The sequence below is a fragment of the Cryptomeria japonica genome, chromosome 6 (genome assembly GCF_030272615.1).
Source record: "Cryptomeria japonica chromosome 6, Sugi_1.0, whole genome shotgun sequence".
NCBI classification, from domain to species: domain Eukaryota; kingdom Viridiplantae; phylum Streptophyta; class Pinopsida; order Cupressales; family Cupressaceae; genus Cryptomeria; species Cryptomeria japonica.
This window is the reverse complement of record NC_081410.1, coordinates 100,262,563-100,285,487: the sequence shown is the minus strand read 5'-3', so window position 1 is coordinate 100,285,487 and position 22,925 is coordinate 100,262,563. Positions and strand designations below refer to the sequence as shown.

Genomic DNA, 22,925 nt, shown 5'->3' with positions numbered 1-22,925 from the left:
AGCAGCAATAAAAATTCCAAAAGTCCACTGCCAATATCAATAGCAACTTTCTAGAATAGGAAAGCAGGGACCTACAAACTGATTATCATTCAGCAATAGATTTTTAGAGATTCAACATTCACCTCATAACCAAGCAATAGAATTAAAAAAGATGCATTAAAAATAATAATTAATAGTTTAGCAATGGCAAATATTTGTAACATGATTAGCTTTAAAAATTAAGATTTGCTAGGTCTGCAATATAATACCAAAATCATTTACCTCATAACCGACAAACTCGTATCATTATCTCAAGGTTAATACAAAATCCATTATTACCTTGATTGTCTTCCAACAGAGAATAATTTTCGCAATTCTGAAATTTCCAGGTACATAAGTACACAAATATCTTTTCAATTAATATGGGACTTCCAAAAAATCATGTTTCCAAAGTATAATACATTTCGCCTGGGACATGATTGAGATAACAATAAAATAAGTAAACCTTCTGAACCAAAATCAGAGGACCAAGCTTTCTGTGGGAAAATGAGAGGTATTCATCACCTCTTAACATATTATAAAAGGCATTGAAATTATGCCAACAAAAGTGAACCTACACAAAGGATAGGTGCAACCACTCTTGCACTACCAACCTTAACTGGGAGGGCTGAAGCTAATTATAGTCATTGAGAGTCAAAACTTAACAGCAGTGCATGCCAACTTCTGCGCTTTCCTTCGCATTTTCCATAAATCATCCTTGTCTGAAGCATGGCAATGACTAGAATCCCGTAGATTGTTCCAGTCGGAACACGGAGCAGGAACATCACATACATAACAGTAGCACTGCAACATTGATGTCAGGTAACACATTTATTGCTATTTCAAAGAGGCCAAAACAGCCAACCACTTTATATTGGAGAACAAAAAACAGCAATTCAACACACCACCTAAATTTGAAACCTATTTAACTTACCAATTCGCAATGCTTGTGATGTGACGTACTTTTGAAATGAAATTTCATACAGAGATGCCTTGCATGAGGATAATCTCTGCATGCAACCTGCATATTTCCAAAAAATTGAATGTCAATAAATATGAACTATTAACTCCAAAAGGACAATTCTACTACTAGACGAGTTATTTAGCTTAATATCACTGGACTTATTGTAAAGTTGGATAGATGGGTAGATCAAATCTTGCTATCACAATTTAATGTGCAGGAAGATTAATCCATCAAAAGACACAAATGTGGGCATATCAAACAAATGATCTTAATGCAGTAAGTGAAAATCAGACTCACATTAACAAGGAATTGTATTTATTAAATAAAGAAGAATAAATTGTAATCTATTTTAAAATTTGCATAATCAAATTCTTTTTTATTTCTTGTTTTCATAATTAAGCATTGGTCTAAAAAAATTGTTACATATATGAGCCTTCAAGCAGTTAAATTGATTATTACAATGAAAAGTTTATTGCAATATATTGCAAAAAATTATAATTTTATGAAGGAAATATGTCGGGACTACTTTTTTTCTGTAGGTTTTGTGTAGGCACCTATTTGCAGTCTAAATTTTCAATTCACCATTCAAATTGATAGAACTCTAAGCTTCTCTATGTATCTATGTATAGGCCTCCACAACAAATGATATTGCATTTTACTAAATGGCAAAAACAAATTTACACAATGTGGAAACATGTGTGTGGTATGTAAATGTGTCCAAAAGGAAGAAAAAAAAACAGTTAACTTTTAATGTTGAATATTCCTTTACATATCTCACAAATATTCTTTTCAAGCTGTAAACATAAAAGTATTTTGTTATATCTCATATTTATTTGACAAACTAAAAGAAGACATTATAGGTACCATCAAGACATTTATTTGGAAAATCAAAAGAATTGTTAACAATTTGACTGCTTAATTGTACCTTATAGAATTAAAGAATCCAAATTCGGCTTCAACAAATACAAAATTCTAGTTTGCATCTATGGAAGGTAAATACTTAGAAATTTTCATCTAAAGATTGTGTGAAATGCAAAGAATGTCCTCTTCGGCAATACTATAGTTTTTCCCAACCTCAATAGCACTATCATTTTGATGAGAGAACCAAAAACTACAGTGTGCTTCACAAGGTTTGAAACTAGAACCCTTATGTAAAAAGGATAAAATCCTAGGTAGCCTCTATGGATAGCAACTTGACACGAACTCCTCTAGAAATTGAGTAAAATGTAAACGGTACACATTTTGTGCACAACAAATTTTAGCAATATCATAGTTTGTCCAAAACCTCAATTAGATTATGGCCTTTTTGTCATGTCTCCGTTGTTGGCAGGTCTTAATTCCACTCCAAGCTCTTTGAAATAAATCTGCACACTCCACGTTGAGAATTTGAGTATAATAAGAACCTTAAGTCAGAGCATGACAAGAGGGCAGCAAATACATTAACGAGAATTAAAATGCTGTGAAAAAGTTTAAGCAAGGACAATACATATGCATTACTAAAATTAATTTGTAATGGTACAAAGGATGGAGAGGGAGAGATTATTAATCCTGGTTGGCTACTGTGAGGGGGCATTACATTTGAGTGCAATGCAATCGGCAAATGGAAGGAAGGACAAAATTAATGGGGGAGTTGTAAAGAGTCATTGTTGCCATTAAGGTGTCTCAGCAGGAGTTGGAAACAAACAGGATACATTTGGGTATTGCTGCATGGAGAGATGGATGATTTATTATCTTATTCTTCTAATGTCCCCTTTTGGGGATTACCATAAATTTTGCCCCAAAATCACGTCCAATAATAACAAGAAATGCAATATAGTTAAGAGATATAACTTTATCCAAAAATGTTTAAGCAAGATAGATATTTGGTTGAGATCCTACAATCATGTTAACAATTATTGAAAAATATAATTCATAGAATTCAATTAATCATTTCTACTAGGGTCAAAGAAATAGATAACATATATTCATAATCATCTTAATTTAAATAAATCAAGCAATATCTATAATTAATTATTGGGGTTCAACCATAACAGGGCTTGCATGAGGAGAAATGATAGAGTGCCCAAAGAAATCCTCACACTAAGCCCAAGAGCGGATATACCATCCCTCTTAGCCTCAGGTAGCATTCCACCATCTATCCCTCATGAGGCGGTGTGCTTAGTGGTAATACTTGTATCTACTCTCCCTATTTGTGCCACCTTATTCACCCTTCTATGATTGAGACTTCTTTGAATCCATTCCAATAATCAACCATTGTCAAAGTTAGAGGGGAAACCACAATAGGGTGTCTGGAGCATCCTTCCCATCTAAGCCCAGGGGCGAGATACACCTTGCCCCCCTTAGCCTCATGTAGCTGGCCGCCATCCATCCACCATGAGGTGCTGTACATAGAAGAGGACCTCATATCAGTTTCTCCCTCATTATATTCTCTAATTAGCCTCATCATGATTAATTGCAGTAATTTGATGAATAGGCTAGGAATCTAGATATTCTGCCTTATTGTTTATATCCAATATATGAGATGTTATGTATCAAATATACTATTTGTTGCATACATGTTATTGCCTATATTATATGTGAGGAATTATGCATTAAAACATTACCATGCTGCATACCTCAAAGACGAATAATATTGCTATTGTCTGCTATATATAGCAAACCTTTGATCTCATCAATTATATGCCTGATTGTTGTCTTTTTGCTTGGATTGATCCCTTGATATGATTGTCTGATTGGTTCGATCTGCTTCTAGATCTGTTCTTGTTCAAGTAATATTCATTTCACTTGCTTCATTTCTCATAAATCATCCCTAAATCTGATCATAAAACATTCATAAATCTGCTCATATTCTATTCTATTCCGTCTCCTTAAAATCTTCCTATGTTTGGATGATAGAGCTGCTTGTTCAACATACTCACTTCCTTCCACATTGTTTCTCTTTATTCATGCTTCTGCATCAAGTCAGTTTATAAATTATTACTGATCTGCTTGCAAAACTTCCTTACATCTGCTTTCTCAGCAAATGATATTCCATTTTCTTTTTTTCTTTATTCAACCTCCTTGCATCGCCCTTTTATATCACTACAGTATGCCTCTTCACCAAAAGAGGTGACACTCCAAGAAGGGTCGGCCTAAATTAAAACACAAATAATATATTCTTTAACTCTCTCAAATGAGGCACTGCTCAAAGTAGGGTTGGCCTGTACTCTATTCAATTTAATTATTAGTCAACCTTTGTGTAATTGTAATTTGACTTAGTTTATCTCTTCTAATTATAATCACTGCCTTCTGTCTATTAAACGTTGTCTTGTAATAATGAGGAATCACCAACATGAACTTAAAAGCGAGTCAGCCATTTATTAAAAATAACTATATTTTATATTTTCATGATATGGTCAGCCAAGAATGTGTTTTATACATTATAAAGAAAAGCTCCAAAATATGGAAGGTCAGCAGCATTTTACATATTTTTATCAAACTCAAGTGTTAAATAAAGGAGTCAGCTAAATATCAGAAAATTCTGATCAGACAATTTTCTGATGTATATCAGATTTAAGGAGGTATCAGGGCGGCGGCATGACAGTCCACCCTCCCAAGATTGCTTGTCCTCAAGCAACGTTAATTTTATCCAAATTCTTTCAATGTGAGGGTCCCTAAACTAACCCTTGTAAATTTGTCATCCTTAGATCCTCCATGGGATATAATTAGCTTCTGCTGTGCAACTCTGATATTAACTCAACTTGCAATCTTGACTTATATTAGTAAGGAACATATTAGATTTGATCCAATGTATGATTATCTCTTTAAGTCAAAGCAAGGGTGAGCTTTCCATATATTAAGATGAGGATTAGAAGCATGACGCATATATATTACCTCAATTGTGAAATGATCATGCTAACTATACATTATAAAATGGAGACCTTATGATGCTAGAAGTTCATAAGTTATACATATATTCATTATGACAACAAACTTTTACTTTTTCAACTTCATAAGTATATAACTTAATCTTATAAACATATCCATTGCATATTATCATTCACATAAGATCTAACTATCATGCAACACAAATGGAACACAAGATATATGTAGAAACCCTTATGGGAGAAAACCATGGCAAATTAATGATTTATATAAATTCTTCTTTTACAAAATTCGTAGGCTCCAGCCTACTAGAGGCACCAACCCCTCATTCAATTCGAGAAAACTTTCCCACTAGAGGCACCAACCCCTCATTCAATTCGTGAAAACTTTCCCGCTAGAGGTACCAACCCCTCATTCAAATTTTCACCTTATCAATGTTGCTTCTACAACGGATGATGGATTATCTTATTCTTGTAATGTCCCCTTTTGGGGATTTTGCCCTCAAATCACAACTCAAATAAAAATAAGAAATGCAATATACTTAGAGATATAACTTTACCCAAAAATGTTTAAGCAAGATAGATTTTTGGTTGAGATCCTACAATCATGTTAGCAATTATTAAAAAATATAATTCATAGAATTAATCATTCCTACTGAGGTTAAAGAATTAAATAACATATATTCATTATCAAATTAGTTTAAATAATCAAGCAATATCTATAATTTATTATTGGGGTTCAACCATTACAGGGCTTGGATGAGGCGACATGATAGGGTGCCCGAAGCAATCCTCACACTAAGCTCAAGGGCAGATATACCATCCCTCTTGGCCTCATGTGGCATTTTGCCATCCATCCCTCATGAGGTGGTGTACTGGCATGACCAAATCACACATCGCGCCATCACAAATGGGGAATAAGTGTCGAATAAGTGTCGAAGTCTTCTCGTGAGATGGTCCAGCATGAAGTGAGCTGAGCGATTCACCTTTAGAATTTGAAAAGCATCAAAATTTGGCTAAGGCATGAAAATGATTTAGTTGTTATTGCTCTCGGGACCCTATGTTTGACTACGATAAAGTGAGAAGGTGCAATGAGCAAAGAAAATGATGTGTGCTAACTATGAGCATTCAATGATGTTGCCTCAACATTTGAACTTTTACAACGTAATCCCTATGCTATATTCAATGTCGATTTTAAAGTTCGAAGATGGACTTGAACAATAAATGCAAAGCATTTCATGAGAATAGTCGCACAGATGAAAACATTTAAAAGTTGGTGTCTGCAATGTCGTGAAGGCTGATGTGGATTATTTAGCTAGGCGATCAATGATTTGAATGCAAAATTCAATGTATTTCACTAATGATTGATCAAGAGATATTTAGTGAATTGGGCAAGCTGCAATGAATACAAAGGGATTGCATTCAATAACGGCTAGAGTTGCAAAAATCGAAGCCTTACATAAAGGCATCATTGGATCGCATTTAATCCTAAGTCTTCAACTTTATGAATTGATTGCCTATGGGTTAGAAAAAAAAAACTAAAATGCTAAATTCGAATTTGGATGTCAATAATAAACTTGCATTCAATAAAGGATCGCTGAAGAACATGATGCATTTAAAATAATGACATTCAATTATGCAATTGATGTGCTTGGTTGATTACATTCAATGACTTATACAAAGTTTGAAGCCCTTCTAATAAGCATCAAAGGCAATTATTTAATGCATGTTGCAAAGCATTTACAAATGCACCTTGATACATTTGATGAAGGCAGCGATCAAAGGACATTTACATTGAAGCAATGTAACGTGATTATCTTAAGAGTCGCCCATATTTGCAAATCGATTAAACCATTAAATGAAGGCAGCAAAGGTTACAATTTAAAATGCAATTTAAATCGCCTAAAGCGTGTGATGAGGTAACAATCTCTTGAGCGATTATAATTTTGAGATTGATCATTTCATTTGATCAATCTGAAATCGATATTGCCTTATTATCACCACAATGAGTTGACAATGAATACATCCTCAAGATCAGCGATGCGATTTTAGATATTCGCAATTTTGTTCAAATTATGAATGCCCAAACAATTTTGGAGATGCAGCGACAGATGTTTGAATAGCAATGATTTTAGCAAGGTGAGGCGATTCTCATTTTTTGATATAAGCTACAGCGAATTTCACCGTTTGGTTGACAGCAATTTCCATACAGGCGAGGTCACTAGTAACGTCAAACTTGATCATCTTGGACAGCGAACTTATCTCTTGTCACAGTAAAGTGGTTACATTTTCATCATCAGCATCTTTATTTTTACCAGCATCGAATTGTGAATGAGGCGATTTTGGATTGATGCTATCTCCATTTGCTAATATGTGAAAGGTGCGATTTTGACACAGCAAGTGAAGGCAATTCAAATTCTGACTGTAACCTGAGTCTAAATGAGAAATACAGTAAACAACACCAAGTGCAATCAGCAACTTTGACAGTGATTTTGACTTCGAATTAATCAACAATCAAGTTTGGAAGCGAGATTATTGTTTAGCGAACTTGGAAGGAGGACAATTTGGTCCATTCATTTGATCACCAATTTGTTTTAGGACATTCGCAGGTCTGAGATCAGGTTATTCAATCATTCTGACAGAAAATCAGACTATGTTTTATGCTGATCTGATTTTGCCTTATTCGATTATTGTTTGATCTTGATTATAGTAGTCTTCTTTGTTTCATTTTAATCATCTTAAAGAGCTTTTGAAGGGATTACTGTTGGCTTAAGATGCTTATGTTCAATCAAGGGCTGGAGGAGTAGCCCACGGTTTCAAGATTGTCATTAGAATTATGTTCCCTAGCTTAGATGATCGATGCATATTTGCAAGCAGATGCTGTTACATGAAACTAACTTAGCCAATTCTCACAGGTGCAAGATGGCTGGAACAAGACAAGCACTCATCAAGGAAGATTCAAAAAACATCAAGGTGGAATCAAAGATCACATCATATTGGGGCAGTGTAGGCGATCCTAATCTAGGCTAGATTGATATGAAGAAGTTTCAAGGCTCGCTTTTGGATTGATGCTATCTCCATTTGCTAATATGTGAAAGGTGCGATTTTGACACAGCAAGTGAAGGCAATTCAAATTCTGACTGTAACCTGAGTCTAAATGAGAAATACAGTAAACAACACCAAGTGCAATCAGCAACTTTGACGGTGATTTTGACTTCGAATTAATCAACAATCAAGTTTGGAAGCGAGATTATTGTTTAGCGAACTTGGAAGGAGGACAATTTGGTCCATTCATTTGATCACCAATTTGTTTTAGGACATTCGCAGGTCTGAGATCAGGTTATTCAATCATTCTGACAGAAAATCAGACTATGTTTTATGCTGATCTGATTTTGCCTTATTCGATTATTGTTTGATCTTGATTATAGTAGTCTTCTTTGTTTCATTTTAATCATCTTAAAGAGCTTTTGAAGGGATTACTGTTGGCTTAAGATGCTTATGTTCAATCAAGGGCTGGAGGAGTAGCCTACGGTTTCAAGATTGTCATTAGAATTATGTTCCCTAGCTTAGATGATCGATGCATATTTGCAAGCAGATGCTGTTACATGAAACTAACTTAGCCAATTCTCACAGGTGCAAGATGGCTGGAACAAGACAAGCACTCATCAAAGAAGATTCAAAAAACATCAAGGTGGAATCAAAGATCACATCATATTGGGGCAATGTAGGCGATCCTAATCTAGGCTAGATTGATATGAAGAAGTTTCAAGGCTCGCTTTACACCACCAAACCAACGGGATATGCCAAGGCGATGATGGATAGTGGCATTGTGAAGGTGGCAGGCTTCCCTTTGGTAGTGCAATGCAACAAACTCATCATCGAATGTGCCAGACACTACGATCCAAATAGGAGAGTGATTGTGACACATGATGGAAGAGAGATTGCCTACCTTTCTAAAGAAGCAACCGACGAAGCCTTTCATATACCTCAATACAAGAACATTGACAGTGCGAAGATAGTTTATGATGATGATCCAAACAAATGTCAAGAGATAGTTAACAAGTGTTCGCTATTGAAGAGCAAGCCACGATCCAAGCTTCCAAGCAAGTTTCACAGGATTGATTTCAAGGAGGAATTTGGTGATCTAATCACACTTCTTAGCTGAGTCTTCGAGATCTCGCAAGCCTTCCACTTCAAGGTCTAGATGTTCTATTTCATGGAGATCGTGTCACTAAGAAAGGAAAGGATTAATTGGGCAAGAATCATCGGCAACAACATTGATTTACAACTGAGGAGGCTTGAGTGAACGAAGGCATTCTACATGGGATCATACATCATATACTCAATCACCTGGGCTTATCAGTATGTGGGACTAACATACAGAGCACCGATTGGTATCAAATCAGGACAACTAAGAGCATGCGATTCATACCCACAATTGTATTACCTCAATCAGACACATTACAGGAGGGCGAATGATGCCTTCACTATGCACATCACAATAACACTACAAGGTGGTATTCATTAGAGGCTATCCCCAAAAGGAAAAGAATTAGTGGAGAAGTTCGATGCATGGTTCATTTGGTTTCCTAAATTCACTTATATAAGAGTTCAAGGATGCTCTTGTCCACCTCTCATGCTACCGAGATATCCCACGGACAAATTGATACTGCTTGAATTGGTGAGACAGTTGGTAGCATACAACAAAGCACAAAAGAACAAATTGAAAGCAAAGACTCCTTTTCCTATTTCATTAGGAAAGTCTTTGGACGTTTGTCCATCCTGGCAAGCAGCTGAGAAAACAAATGAAGAGTTGATGACTTTCTCCCTCCAACCATACACTCCAAGAGATAACTTCGATCCCCATGGTGTCATCCGAAAGACAAGTGGAAAGAAGCATGGGCATCGGTTGCAGTTAGAAGATCATTTCATGAATGCACCAGATGATTTGGAGATTAGAAGGAAGACGTGTTCAAGGCTACCTATTGAGATTATCAAAGCAACTAAGGTTTTCGATGTTGTTGATCAAGCACACGATAGTGGAAGACACCTCTTGCCAGTTTATGAGAAAGAAAAGGACAAGGAAGTGAAGATTAGCTGGGTTGATGTTGAGATTACAGATTTGAAAGAACTCATGAGGCCAGTTTTGATCTACACCAAGCAATGGGTAGAAGCACAAACGCATATATTGCAAGATAAAGGCATCCAAGTGACATTTCAAATGATGGGAGAAGTTGAATCTTCTAACAATGAAAAGGAAAGTGAAAGTCATAATGAGAATGCAGCTCAATCATCTCATTCCAAAGGATCTCGGCAAAAGGAAGTTAATGAAGAGCAACATCCAAAGAAGAAAAACAAGTCAAGTCAAGCACCTCGTCCTTCATTTGTACATCAAGTAGAAATGAATCGAGCAGATGGAACAAGTATTGATCACGGAATGAGTGATAAGGGAAAGAAGCGAGTGGTCCATGACAAGGTATCTTCACCCAAGCTAGTCAATGATGAAGCAGGCAGTGATACATATGTGAACATTGAAGATGATGACGAACAAGAAGTTACATCTCCACAAGAGCAGCAGTTGAATGAGATACAAGTTAAAGAGGACGAATCAGCTATACCTACATGGCTAAGGGAAACATTGTCAAAGAAGGTGATTGTAGAAGAGGAACAAGATCCATTCGATCTAGGAAGCTACCTGGATAGAAATCAAGAACATGAGGAGAGGGCAGCCACTAGGATGTCAAAGATGACAAGAGATGAAGAAGGATCCAGGATCATACAAGTTACCATTCCTAGAGTAGACAAGCCAGAAGATGAGATTACAGCAAAAGAGTTTGATTTGGAGACCATCAATCTAGGTCCTCCAACCACTGATCAAGCAATAGAAGATATGAATGATACGGTGAAAACAGTTCATGATATGCTCAAGTTGGAAGTTGAGAAGACTATCAAGTTAGAAAAGGAGATAGCATATTGAGAAGCTACCCCCAACAACTTAGGGTTCCACTAAGGCAACGTGCTCCATCAACTTCACTATCATTGCTACCTCCTTCAGATACAGTTGACGATTTTGAAAGGATGAAGGCCTCAAGCATAATTGTTGGATGCTTAGATCACCAAGACATTTAGAAAGGCGAAGGCATTTGTAAGGGAGTTAGCAAGGATATTTGATAAGGTTATGATGATTCTTGAAAGGACTTAAACACTCAAGGTAGCATATGACGCCTTTGTCTACACAAGAGAATTCACCATCCCTATATTGTAAGCAACAAAGCCTACACCGAGACAAATATTGATAAGTGAAGGGATAGTGAAGGATGGGCAATCACCTGATTTCCAGCTATGGTACAACTTGCTTCGCATGAGGAGACTTATATTTGAAGACATCAATAGTGGGTGCACTCAAGTTGATCAAGCAATCAATGCAATACATGATAATATCTTGGAGGTAGCTGAGATTATTCTTGAGAAAAGAAAGAATGAAGGAGTTGACATTGTTGCGAAAGATTTGATAGATAAAATGAAAATTCTCTTCTATGAACCAAATGGAATGCCTTCCGAGAAGCAGCTAGATGTTATCCATTCATTCACCGTACTTGCCAGCAAGACTAGAGACTTTGGACCAGATTGGGAGAAAACCTTCACCACCAGCTTGGATGAAATCAGCTACCTAGAAGAGCAAGTGAAGAATTTACCTACAATCCCAATAACCGAGATAGAATCTATGACATCCAGATTCATTGTATTTGCAAAAAGAGAAAAAGATAAGGGCAACAAGATTCTAGAAGAAAGTTTGTTACGATCCTATATGCAATCATTTTTCCTATTGGAAGATTTGTCCTCGTATTTTGTGCCAAATGGATGTCACATTCCCATTGGTTGTCATTTAATGCTTTGAAATAAGTTAGGTATTTTGTAACAACAAACCCTAATTACGGCTTAGGTGGCAAAATTTGGGCCCATGATTCTAGTTCAATTTTGGCCATCCATTGTAATTGGGAGCTCTATATAAGCTCAACTCATTTCATTTGTAACTCACTAGAAACTATTGTGACTTATTGAGTTTTGGAGCATTTGCTGGTTTCTTCATACCTTTTGTGAGAGCTTATAATCAAAAAGACAAAAAAAAATTAGAATAGAATTTTCTTTGAAGTTTTAGATGAGTAGAAGATATATGTGCATGATTGAAAGTGAAGCTCCATTATCCATACTACTAGCAGTTTGTTGATTGCAAACTTGCCTTGCGTGGTCAACTAGAATCATTCAGCTTAAGCTTAAGCTCAATTACTATTCATCATTGATATGCTTTATTTTGAAGGTGTCTATGTTTGAGTTAATAATTTGAAAATCATTGAGCTACCCTTAGAAGATTGCACTAGTGTTGTGGAGATGTTCATTAGATGTCAAAGCGAAGCTTAGTTGAGCTCACTTGAAATTGTCCATTGTCTTGCATCCTTAGTTTAGAATAGCATTCCTACACCCTATTCCTTTTTTCACTTTTTTTTATTCAAGCAATCAATAGAAGTAGAAAAAAGCGAAATTGCAACATCATTTGAAGAACATCATAACCATTGAGATTGAATCAAGATAGTATGTAAGTCCCCTCACAGGTACATCAAATCACATCATACCATTGAAGTTATCCAACACGTTAAGACCTAACATTGAGAACCTTGAAGTCATCTCGAGTGATCCTTTGCAAATCTTCAGCATTTGAGAGTCTTTATTCAAGAGAGGATAGAGTGCCTTTGGTATTTTGTTCTACATTGCATAGTGCGTGAAAACACCATCAACATGTACTTAGTGGGAAAACTTGTATCTACCATCCGTATTCATACCACCTTATTTACCCTTCTATGATTGAGACTTCTTTGAATCCATTCCAACAATCAACCATTGTAGAGGTTGGAGGGGAAACCACAATAGGGTGCCCAAAGCATCCTTCCCATCTAAGCCCAAGGGCGGGACACACCTTGCCCCACTTGGCCTCATGTGGCAGGTTGCCAACCATCCACCATGAGGTGGCATGAGGTGGTGTACTTGGAAGGGGACTTCATATCAGTTTCTCCCTCATTGTACTCCCTAACTAACCTCATCATGATTGATTGCAGTAATTTGATGAATAGACAAGGAATCTACATATTCCAGCTTATTGCTTATATCCAATATATGAGATGTTATGTATCAAATAAACTATTTATTGCATACATATTATTGCCTATATTAACATGTGAGGAATTATGCATTAAAATATTATCATGCTGCATACCACAAAGATGTATAATAATTAATATTGCTATTGTCTGCGACTCTGCTATATATAGAAAACCTTTGATCTGATCGATTTTATGCCCGATTGTTGATGTCTTTTTACTTGGATTGATCCCTTGATATGATTGTCTAGTTGGTTCGATCTGCTTCTGTTGTTGTGTAGCTAAGTTGGATCCCTTCTAGGGCCGACCTAGTGCACAAAATGCCAAGTGGCCTGTCGGCCTTGGCATTTGGATATCTCAGTTGTATGAGTCTAATTTGGGGCAGGCCCTAATTGGGCAGACCACTTGTGTGTAACTTGTGATTAAATTAAATGTAACTTGCAACTAAGGGAGACTCATATGTAACTTGTAATATATAGTTCTGACCCTACCCATGGCGCCAAAAGTATATGGCCAACTTGAGGTCTATTAAGAGGTATTGATTCATATATATACAAGGTCATGATTGCATCAATAGATATGAATTCAACAACATGAAGGACATGCAGTGTGCTTGGGGGTGACGATAAGAGCTTATCATCTATGGTTGGCAAGGCAACAGATCTGATGTTTGCCTGTGGTTAACGAGCACTACCATTAAATCAACAGCTTCTAGATCTGTTCTTCTTCAAACAATATTCATTGTAATACTTGCATCATTGCTTATAAATCCTCCCTAAATTTGATCATAAAACATTCATAAATCTGCTCATATTCTATCCTATTTTGTCTCCATAAAATCTTCCTGTGTTTGGATGTTAGAGCTGCTTGTTCACCATACTCACTTCTTTCCACATTGTTTCTCTTTATTCATGCTTATGCTTCAAGTCTGTTTATAAATTACTATTGATCTGCTTGCAAAAATTCCTTACATCTGCTTTGTCATCCAATGATATTCCATTTTCTTTTTTCTTTATTTAACCTCCTTGCATTGCCCTTTTATATCACTCAGTGTAACTCTTCACCAAAAGAGGTGACACTCCAAGAAGTGTCGGCCTAATTAAAACACAAATAATTTATTCTTTAACTCTCTCAAAAGAGGCGCTGCTCAAGGTAGGATCGGCTTGCACTCTATTCAATTTAATTATCAGTCAGCCTTTGTGTAAGTGTAATTTGACTTAGTTTATCTCTTCTAATTATAATCGCTGCCTTCTATTTATTAATCGCTGTCTTGTAATAATGGAGAGTCGGCCACATGAACTTATAAGCAACTCAGCCATTTATTAAGCATAACTATATTATATATTTTCATGATATGGTCGGCCAGGAATGTATTTTCTACATTATAAAGAGGGGCTCCAGAATATGGAAAGTCGGCAGCATTTTAATTATTTTTATCAAACTCAAGTGTTACATAAGGGAGTCGGTTAGATATCAGAAAATTGTGATTTCTTACAAACAAGACAATTTTCAGATGCATATCATATTTAAGGAGGTATCAGGGTGGGAGCATGACAGTCGGCCCTCCCGAGATTGATTGTCCTCAAGCAATGTCAATTTTAGCCAAATTATTTCAATGTGAGGGTCCCTAAACTAACCCTTGAAAAAGCTTCATCCTTAGATCCTCCATGGGATATAATTAGCTTCTGCTGTGCAACTCTAACATTAACTCAACTTGCAATTGTGACTTTTATTGGTAAGGAACGCGTTAGATTGATCCAACGTATGATTATCTCATTGAGTCGAAGCAAGGGTGAGCTTTGCATTTATTAAGATGATGATTAGAAGCATGACACACATCTACAACCTAAGTTGTGAAACGGTCATGCTAACTATTCATTATAAAATGGAGACATTACAATGCTAGGAGTTCATGACATAAGTTACACATATAGAAGTGCAATGTTGTGAGTTTGACTGTTTAATATTCATAAAGTAACTTGACATAGTGACAGATCAATGCATACAATCTGGGTCCATATTTTATTTAAAAACTTGTTTCAATTTTGAACATGATCCTTTGTATGTTTCACTATGCGGATAAGTACTGTTTAGAGTTAGAAGATGGAAGAGCTTTCAGAACAAAGAGTATCATGTAATATACATAAATACACGCAAGACATGAAGCACACACGTAAATAAACGCAAGACATGAAGCGTACATGTAAATACACATAAGACACGAAGCATATGAGAAAAGCACACAAATGTTAGCCATAAGGCAAAAAATTCCCAGTCACCTAGGTGAAGAGTTCTCAACGTGGGGATTGTCTCAATTACTAAATACTTAATTGATGACTGCCCAAGATTTACAGAGGGTTAGGTGATTATATTTTGATGCATGGTGATTGTCATAAGCTTGATGTTTATAGGCTATAGAACTGTCCTTTTGTGAGGGTTGTCCTTTTTAATGTTGATTGTGCTTGACAACGACATTTGTGAGTGTATAAAAACACTTTCTATTCACTGCCTTTCATGGTGACCCATAAGGGATCACATCCTATACTTATCTACACACTCAATACCACTGTCCTAACACTTTTATCCTCCTTTCATCACTTTATGCACTCCCTATTAGACCTAAATATCACTGTCCTCTTCAACCATAAACATTACTACCATGTCAAGAAATCTTTTGCCTCTTTTTGGTTTTCAATTTACCTTTTGTCACTTAAAAACATAACACTATTGTTTGTAGGCCTTTACTATCTTTAAGTACCAAGTTCCTTCATATCTTGCCATTCTTACTTGGTCACTGTCATCTACACTACCATATCATGTGATCATGATAGCCTTTGAACTATGAGTTGATCATTATTTATTTCCCTGCAGGCTGGCTCTAATACCAATTGTAATGTCCTCTATTGAGGGAGTACCTGATTTTTGCCCAAAAATAACAAATCCAATAATACAATTTATTAACAAGAGTATTCTTTCACTAAATTACACAATAGCAATTAAATTTAGGAAAAATAATCAATTAACATCAAACAAAATGATAATGAAAATTCCTATTGTAAACATGCACACTATAGCTTATTCCTAATAACCAACCATAGTAGAAACTTGAGGGGAAAGCACAATTGGGCGTCAGGAGACTATCCTCCACAACTAAGCCCAAGAGCACCAAACAACCAACCAAGACAATCCAACCCCTTGGCTCACAAGCAATCAAACTCAATGGGTGGTCTACTTAACTAAGGGAACTCGTACTCTTACATCTCCCTATTATATTTCCTTGCCAATTCCTAATATGATTGCTTTATGAAAATCAAATGAATAATCATTAATCCTAAGATTCTTGATGGATTGGCAAGTTAAATATATAAATAAATTATATTCCTAACCAGATTCACCAATTAACAAATATTAGATTCAGCATGTGGTATACCAATCACTTCAGAAATATAACAGTCTTCTGCAACTTACTGCTTTTTATATCTCTTACTGTTATAACTCAAATATTGTGATGTCTTATCATTTCAATCAGATCTCTATCCATCGATGCCCCTCCAAAAGAGGCTTTAACTCCTTTTGTATCTCCCTTAAATTGGGAAGGGTTACATCTTTTGAAGGGATAACCCTCTTCTTTGTGCACCCACTGCCTTCTCACTAACACCCGCTGCCTTTTCATTACACCTGCAGCCTTTTCATTACACCCGGTGCCGATTGATGATCATTACTTACAGTTGGGGGCATGATACTTTCTTAATATGTTTCCCTTCTTATTCTTTTGTCTACTAATATATTTTGTCTTCTAGCATATTTTGCCTTCTAGTGCCTTTTGTCTTCTAGTGTCTTTAGTCTCCTAGTGTGGCTGATGCGATTTGTCTTATTTGGCAAAAACATTTAATCTCTGTTTCCTTTAAGATTCTACGGGAGATGTGCGAGAGGTGTTCACTAAGGGGTGTTGATTAATTTCTTTCAAATTTCAGGGACATCACATCCTACTTTGACCCATGTAATTATGGTGCCACTCCATAAACTCCTGATGCTTGTTGTTGCCTTGAACAAGGTCAAAACTACCCCCTAAATCTGCTCAAACACATGAACAGTCACTAAACTGCCCTATATGCTCTCCATAATGTCTCCACTCCTGTTCCACCTCATCCAACTGTTCAACCATCTCTCCTAAAAGCTTGTACAATGCCCTTAACTGTCTTGGGTCGGATGGGATTGAATTTGGCCAAAAGTCCTTCTCAAACTGCTTCAAAAGGTGTCATAATGACCTGAAACAGCTGTCCTCATGTGTTTATTTCCTTGAGAGGTCTTTGCTCATCTTAAAAATGTCATTTGTGAGTTATAAACCTGTTCTTTTCACTGCACTTAATCCCTTCATTTGTTATAACTGTCATTTGACTGTTCATTTTCTTCAGCAAATCTGTCACGTAAGCCTTTGGAATGCCTACGTCCTTTTGAATCTTTAAAACACTGTCACCACTCACTTAAGGATGGAGCTTTCTGCCACTAATGACTGCCTTCTTTCTTAATGAATGACTATCTCTATGCTTTTGTTAGGGACTGTCAATGCTCACTCTATAAGGTACTATCACTGTGCCTTCTTATGCCCCTAAATTTTGCCATAAGTACCCTTGGATTGTCATTTAGAAGACTCCTTAATATGGCATGCATTTTCTTAGTGCCATCTTATGCTAAAACTGTGGCATTCCCAAGGATTGTGACTGTCCTTGGATAGCTAGCAGATCTGCTATGTAGTACATACCTTTTCATTTGCCATTCCTTTTATAAGATCCCACCATATGTATTATTCAATGTCCCTTATTCCGAACCATTTTATTTTGTCATGATTACAGTTCATTAGACTATCACTATACCTTCTTCCATGAGGATGTCAGTTGCTTCCCTACCCTGCCATTCACAGATCTCTGACTTTCTTTATGATGCATGGACTATAACCACCATCTCCATTTACTAGCTTTCTCGTTTCTAGGCAGTGATGCTTGTCAACTCATGGAACTGTACTTACATGTTGTCTCTTCATCTCAGTCCACTATTCTTAAACTGTTTCCCACCTTGGACAATGATGGTATGCATTGAACAAGAAAAATTGGTTCTTGTGAGCTTTTCCTGCTCTTTAGCATTGTGTCTATCATTTCAGTTTGTGTGCCCTCTTCATAAAACAAACATTCTATCATCCCCTCACAAACATTTCTTTTGCAAAAATGGCAAAAGATCATCATCTCTAACACAACCTGGAGCTTTCTTGTGATAGTAAAAGAATTTTAACAAAGAGGACAGACTTATCTTTCCACTTTAGTCACTTTGACCTTTTTCATCTGCAGTGCTCAGTCTTAATATATACTTTATTAGCATGATTGTTGATTTGAATGTGCTCAATTGTCATATGGCTGTCCCTTCTTCATTGTTTGGACTCCTTAACACCCAGGCTTTGATTGTCATCATTTCAATATCCTCATGCTCTATTTCTGCTGCCTTTTGTTGTATTTTTAATGAAGCACTTGACTGAGAATGATGTGCAATCACTTGACTGTGAAATATTTATATTCTCCTCATAACCAGCTGTCTTCCTTTTAGACCATTGTCATCTTCATCTTGTTTCTTTGCTTTATTCCTATGCCCTTTCACAAGTCCTTTCTCTTTGGCTAAGAACTGTCACTTAAAGCTTAGATCTGCTTCTTTATCTCCCATACCACTGTCTTCTGTCTTCTTTGATCTTTTGGGTTGTCTTCTCATTTTGTCACTGTTCTAGGTGACTCTAGCATCTCATGATTTCTTTGGACAGTCATTATGTGACTGTGATAGCACTGTTTCCCTTGGAATTTAGGAATCCTAGAGCATTGTGACAGTCAAAACTCTCAAGGATTGTCTTTTCTGTCCTCTATCACTGTAGTTGGTCCATGCATCTGTCATGCTTTTGTTGCCCATGACTATGACTGAGCTCTTTGCTGTCTACTATCTTTGTGTGGAGTTTCCCCTCCCAACAATGACTTTCCTCTTGACCTAATATCATCACATCTTCTTTACCTGTCGATCGAGGATGAGAAGAATCCTATGTCAATCCCAATGCTTGGAATCATGAAGAGGAGGTATATCTCTTTGTTCATGCAAAGGCATTGTGGAATATGCAATGTATAGCTGTGCTACAGTTTATAACCTCCATATGGCCTTTTCATTGTGCTCTTCATCATGTTGTTATCATTGTGACTATCACTAATTACACATGAATGATCTATCATGGACTGCCATTTTTATGGCACCACTGCTAATGAAGGCTAGGTGTTTGTATTTTTTCTCACTTATCTCCTCTAATTCTACACATTTACTCATCATAACCTAGCAAAGACCAAAAAATAAAATACCATACATCAAGCACAACAGGGCATATTTTCCACAATAAGACGGGCTTTAATGTAAAATCATAGGCCTAGCGCGAAAGGAATGTCGCAAGGCATCAGGAGACTCCTTCTACCTTCTCCTATGCATGCTCAAACTCCTCAACTGCCTCTTCATGCTTTTTGACCACTTTTGAAGGGAAAAAACATGCTGCAATGAAGCTAGGGGAAACCCTAGCCCACCCTTTCCTCTTGATCTTCCCTCCTCTTTTGGAGATCACAATTTGGAAGTGTTGTTGGCCTTCTTTTAGACATGGGATGTGGATTTAGTCCACTCCAACTAGATCCCTACCATGTGACCAAGTGTTGATGCTTAGGTAAATGGTCATATCATTTGGCAATCCCTAAGTAAAACCATTAATCTTGCTTGGAAAAACAATAAACCCGCTAGTATTCAATAGAACCTGTAGTATAAAAGGACGGATGACACCAATGAAAGGAATAAACCAAAATAACCATAAAAATGCACAAGATGGATAGCAAGTACTTAATCAAAGTTTGTCCAATGAACCTCTTTACCCTTTCTTGAAGTTGATGTTGAGGGAGAAGATCCAAAGTGTTGGTTCCCAAAATCATTACTACACTTCCTAGAACCAAATCTCAAGCACAAGGCTAGGTTTGTCGTCATGCAAGTTAAATCAGCTCATCAACAAACCATGGAGGGTTACAAACCAACTCTATGAGAGAAATTGAAGTTGATGTTGAGGGAGAAGATCCAAAGTGTTGGTTCCCAAAATCACTACTACACGTCCTAGAACCAAATCTCAAGCACAAGGCCAAGATTGTTGTCATGCAAGTTAAATCAGCTCATAAACAGACCATGGAGGGTTACAATCCAACTCTATGAGAGCAAGTTATATCTCCTACGCTTCGAGCTAAGCTTACACTCACAAGGTATTCCCAAGGGTATACCTTAACAAGTATTGAAATAACATCAAATGAAAAAAATAAAATAATGACAACCGAACCCAACTAGATGTCTTGGTCCCAAAGACTATCACAGAACCAAGAAAACTTGTCACCTAAAACCTCTATATAGCTGATAACAATATACAATCATAACCCACACAAAATAAATTCACTTAAAGGCTTACCAAAGATAGTTACCAGTTTTTATCGCAAGGCTATGAATGTATAGAAACTACTCCTACTCCTACACTATTGGTTTACGTTTTGTTTGCTATGAATAATTTGAGATTGGTCAAGTGGATTGGAGACCGATGCCCATCAAATGGGCTATAGAGTCACTGTAATGGTGCAAAAGTGACCCTGCAAAGGGAAGAACTATGTTCCCTTGAGAGCCAATTTCACAACATATATTCCAATATCTCCAACTAGTGAAACTGGTGAAGATATCTAATTATAGAGATGGAAAGAGAATACAACAGAGAGTCTTCAGTTTGAATCTAAGCGTCTTAGTCAAGGACGCCAGCACGGCGCTCAAACATTTGCACAACACACTGTAGTCTCGTACAAACCACGAACAGGAAAGCCTTAGAAACTCAAAAACCCAACTTTGTTCTTTCAAATAACCTGCAAAGCCTAGAAGTTAGAAATGTGACATCGAATACTAGATAATAAATATAAAAATAAATGAATACAAATGAAATAAGTAAAACACAAGCAAACCCTCGTGCATTCAAATGCTTCTAATAAACCTGCACACATGAAGAAGAGGAAAAATGTTTGGGGCTGTTTGGAGACTTGCCTCAATTAAGTCCCTGTGTTGGTGTTTCCACCTCCACAATAGCCAAATAGATAGATAGATCAAAAGATAAATAGATAGAATGATAAAATGATCAAATAGATAGGGGATGTGATAAATCCCAAGATGCTCAAAGACAAGATGAATAGATAGATATTACCAACAAGGCTTGAGAAAGCCAAGGGAGATGCAAAGACCATTGTGCGAGGTTGAGAGTGCTCCAGCAAATTAGAGATATTGTAGCAAGAAAGAGAAAGAGAACAAGAGAAAGTTGTGAGAGCCCAAAGAATGAGAGATCTTTCTTCAGAGAACCAAGAGAGATTGAATTGAGAGAATAGATGGATTTAAAAGAGAGAAAAGGAAGGAAAAAGATTCTGAGCCATTTCAAAAGATTCTGAGTCGTTTCTACCGACCAAGATAGGTGACAAGTGTCGAAATGCGTAGAATTGACATTTGAACGTTAAGATGTTGCAAGACAAATGCGCGGCGTGCGGACGTCCACACGGCACGCTAGTGTCCAGAAGAGTCACACTACAAAACAATAGGTGGCACAAGAAACATGTGGTTTATGCAAAACTAAAGCTGAAAGGTAGCTGCTAAAAAGGGTTTCCTGAGCATCCTAAGAAGGAAAAGGCTGATGCAAGGGCTGAAATGAGCCTACTCAAATGCTAGGGGAATGGACACTAAAGTGGCTACAAAAGCGTAGGTGGAATTGCAAAGGGGTATGCAATTTTCTAGAATAGAGTCACAAATAGCAAGAAAGAAAACAATGGAAGGAAACATAGAAGAGCCAATCTGGACACATATTGCATCAAATCACAAGCATTACATAGAGAAAATACTTAGTAATCCAAACTGAACTGCATGAGTCCATATGCAATAAACAAATGATTATTACAATGCCTATAATATCTTAGAATGTCGTCACATTATCAAGTCTTCATTACATTAATGCCAGCAAGTGTCTCAAGAGAAAACCTTTACAAACAATAAAGATCTCATTGGAGAAATAAAACAATGATGGAGACATTCCCTACATAATACTAATACACTTTATTGTTCACATGCCTCACAGATTCATTATCTTTTTTCAATTAAAGAACCAACCCTTTGAAAATGATCAATAAACATGTCTAGTGATTGTGATATTTGAGTTTTTTTATCTATAGTGGATGATTGTACATTTGTGATATAGAGCTACTAGCTTTGATATGGTTTGGTAAGGTTATGTAACTAGCACTTCTAAAATTGGGAAGAAATTGCTTGGTTGATTCAGATGGTACTGAAGGTGTATTGAAATTGGTTTTGAAAAACATTGGTAGTAACAAAGGGTAGTTGTTACTTTCATTAAGCTTGAACATGATTTTGGAAGTAATCATGTAGAGATTTTTAGAATCATGTTCAAGCATTATCATTTAGTGTGGAATGACAATAAGTCGAGTCAAGAATATAGTATTGCTCAACAGGTCAAAGAAATTAACATGCTTCAAAAATGGCATTCCTACAATTAACATAAATGCTTCTAAGCATTATCTGAAATGTAAGAAGCAAAATTAATTGGAGCGCAACTATTGTTTGAGTTTGTCTCAATCCTAATAAGCCTATTTTATATCATTAAGTTCCTAAATGGAAATGAGAATAGTATTACAGGTACAGTATTGCTCATCAAGACAAAAAATAGGCAGTGATTCTATAGGCCAAAAACTAGGACTCTAATGGAAAGGGGACAATTTAAGCAAGGGAACTTCTATACTTGATATTAAGTCCTCTACAACCTAATTTTTTTAAATAAAACTATTCTCAATACAC

General features: G+C 36.5%; 1 protein-coding gene across 1 annotated transcript in view; it reads right to left on the bottom strand.

Moving 5' to 3' along the window:
* Positions 1-235: 235 nt before the first annotated feature.
* The window catches only part of LOC131039747 (RPM1 interacting protein 13), a 31,430-nt gene continuing 8,740 nt past the window's right edge, over positions 236-22,925 (bottom strand). The window contains exons 2-3 of the mRNA XM_057972583.2: positions 953-1,039; positions 236-822 (exon numbers count right to left, since the gene is read on the bottom strand). Coding sequence (XP_057828566.1) covers positions 673-822; positions 953-1,039 — 237 coding nt within the window. The 3' untranslated portion in view covers positions 236-672. The remainder of the gene's footprint in view (positions 823-952; positions 1,040-22,925) is intronic.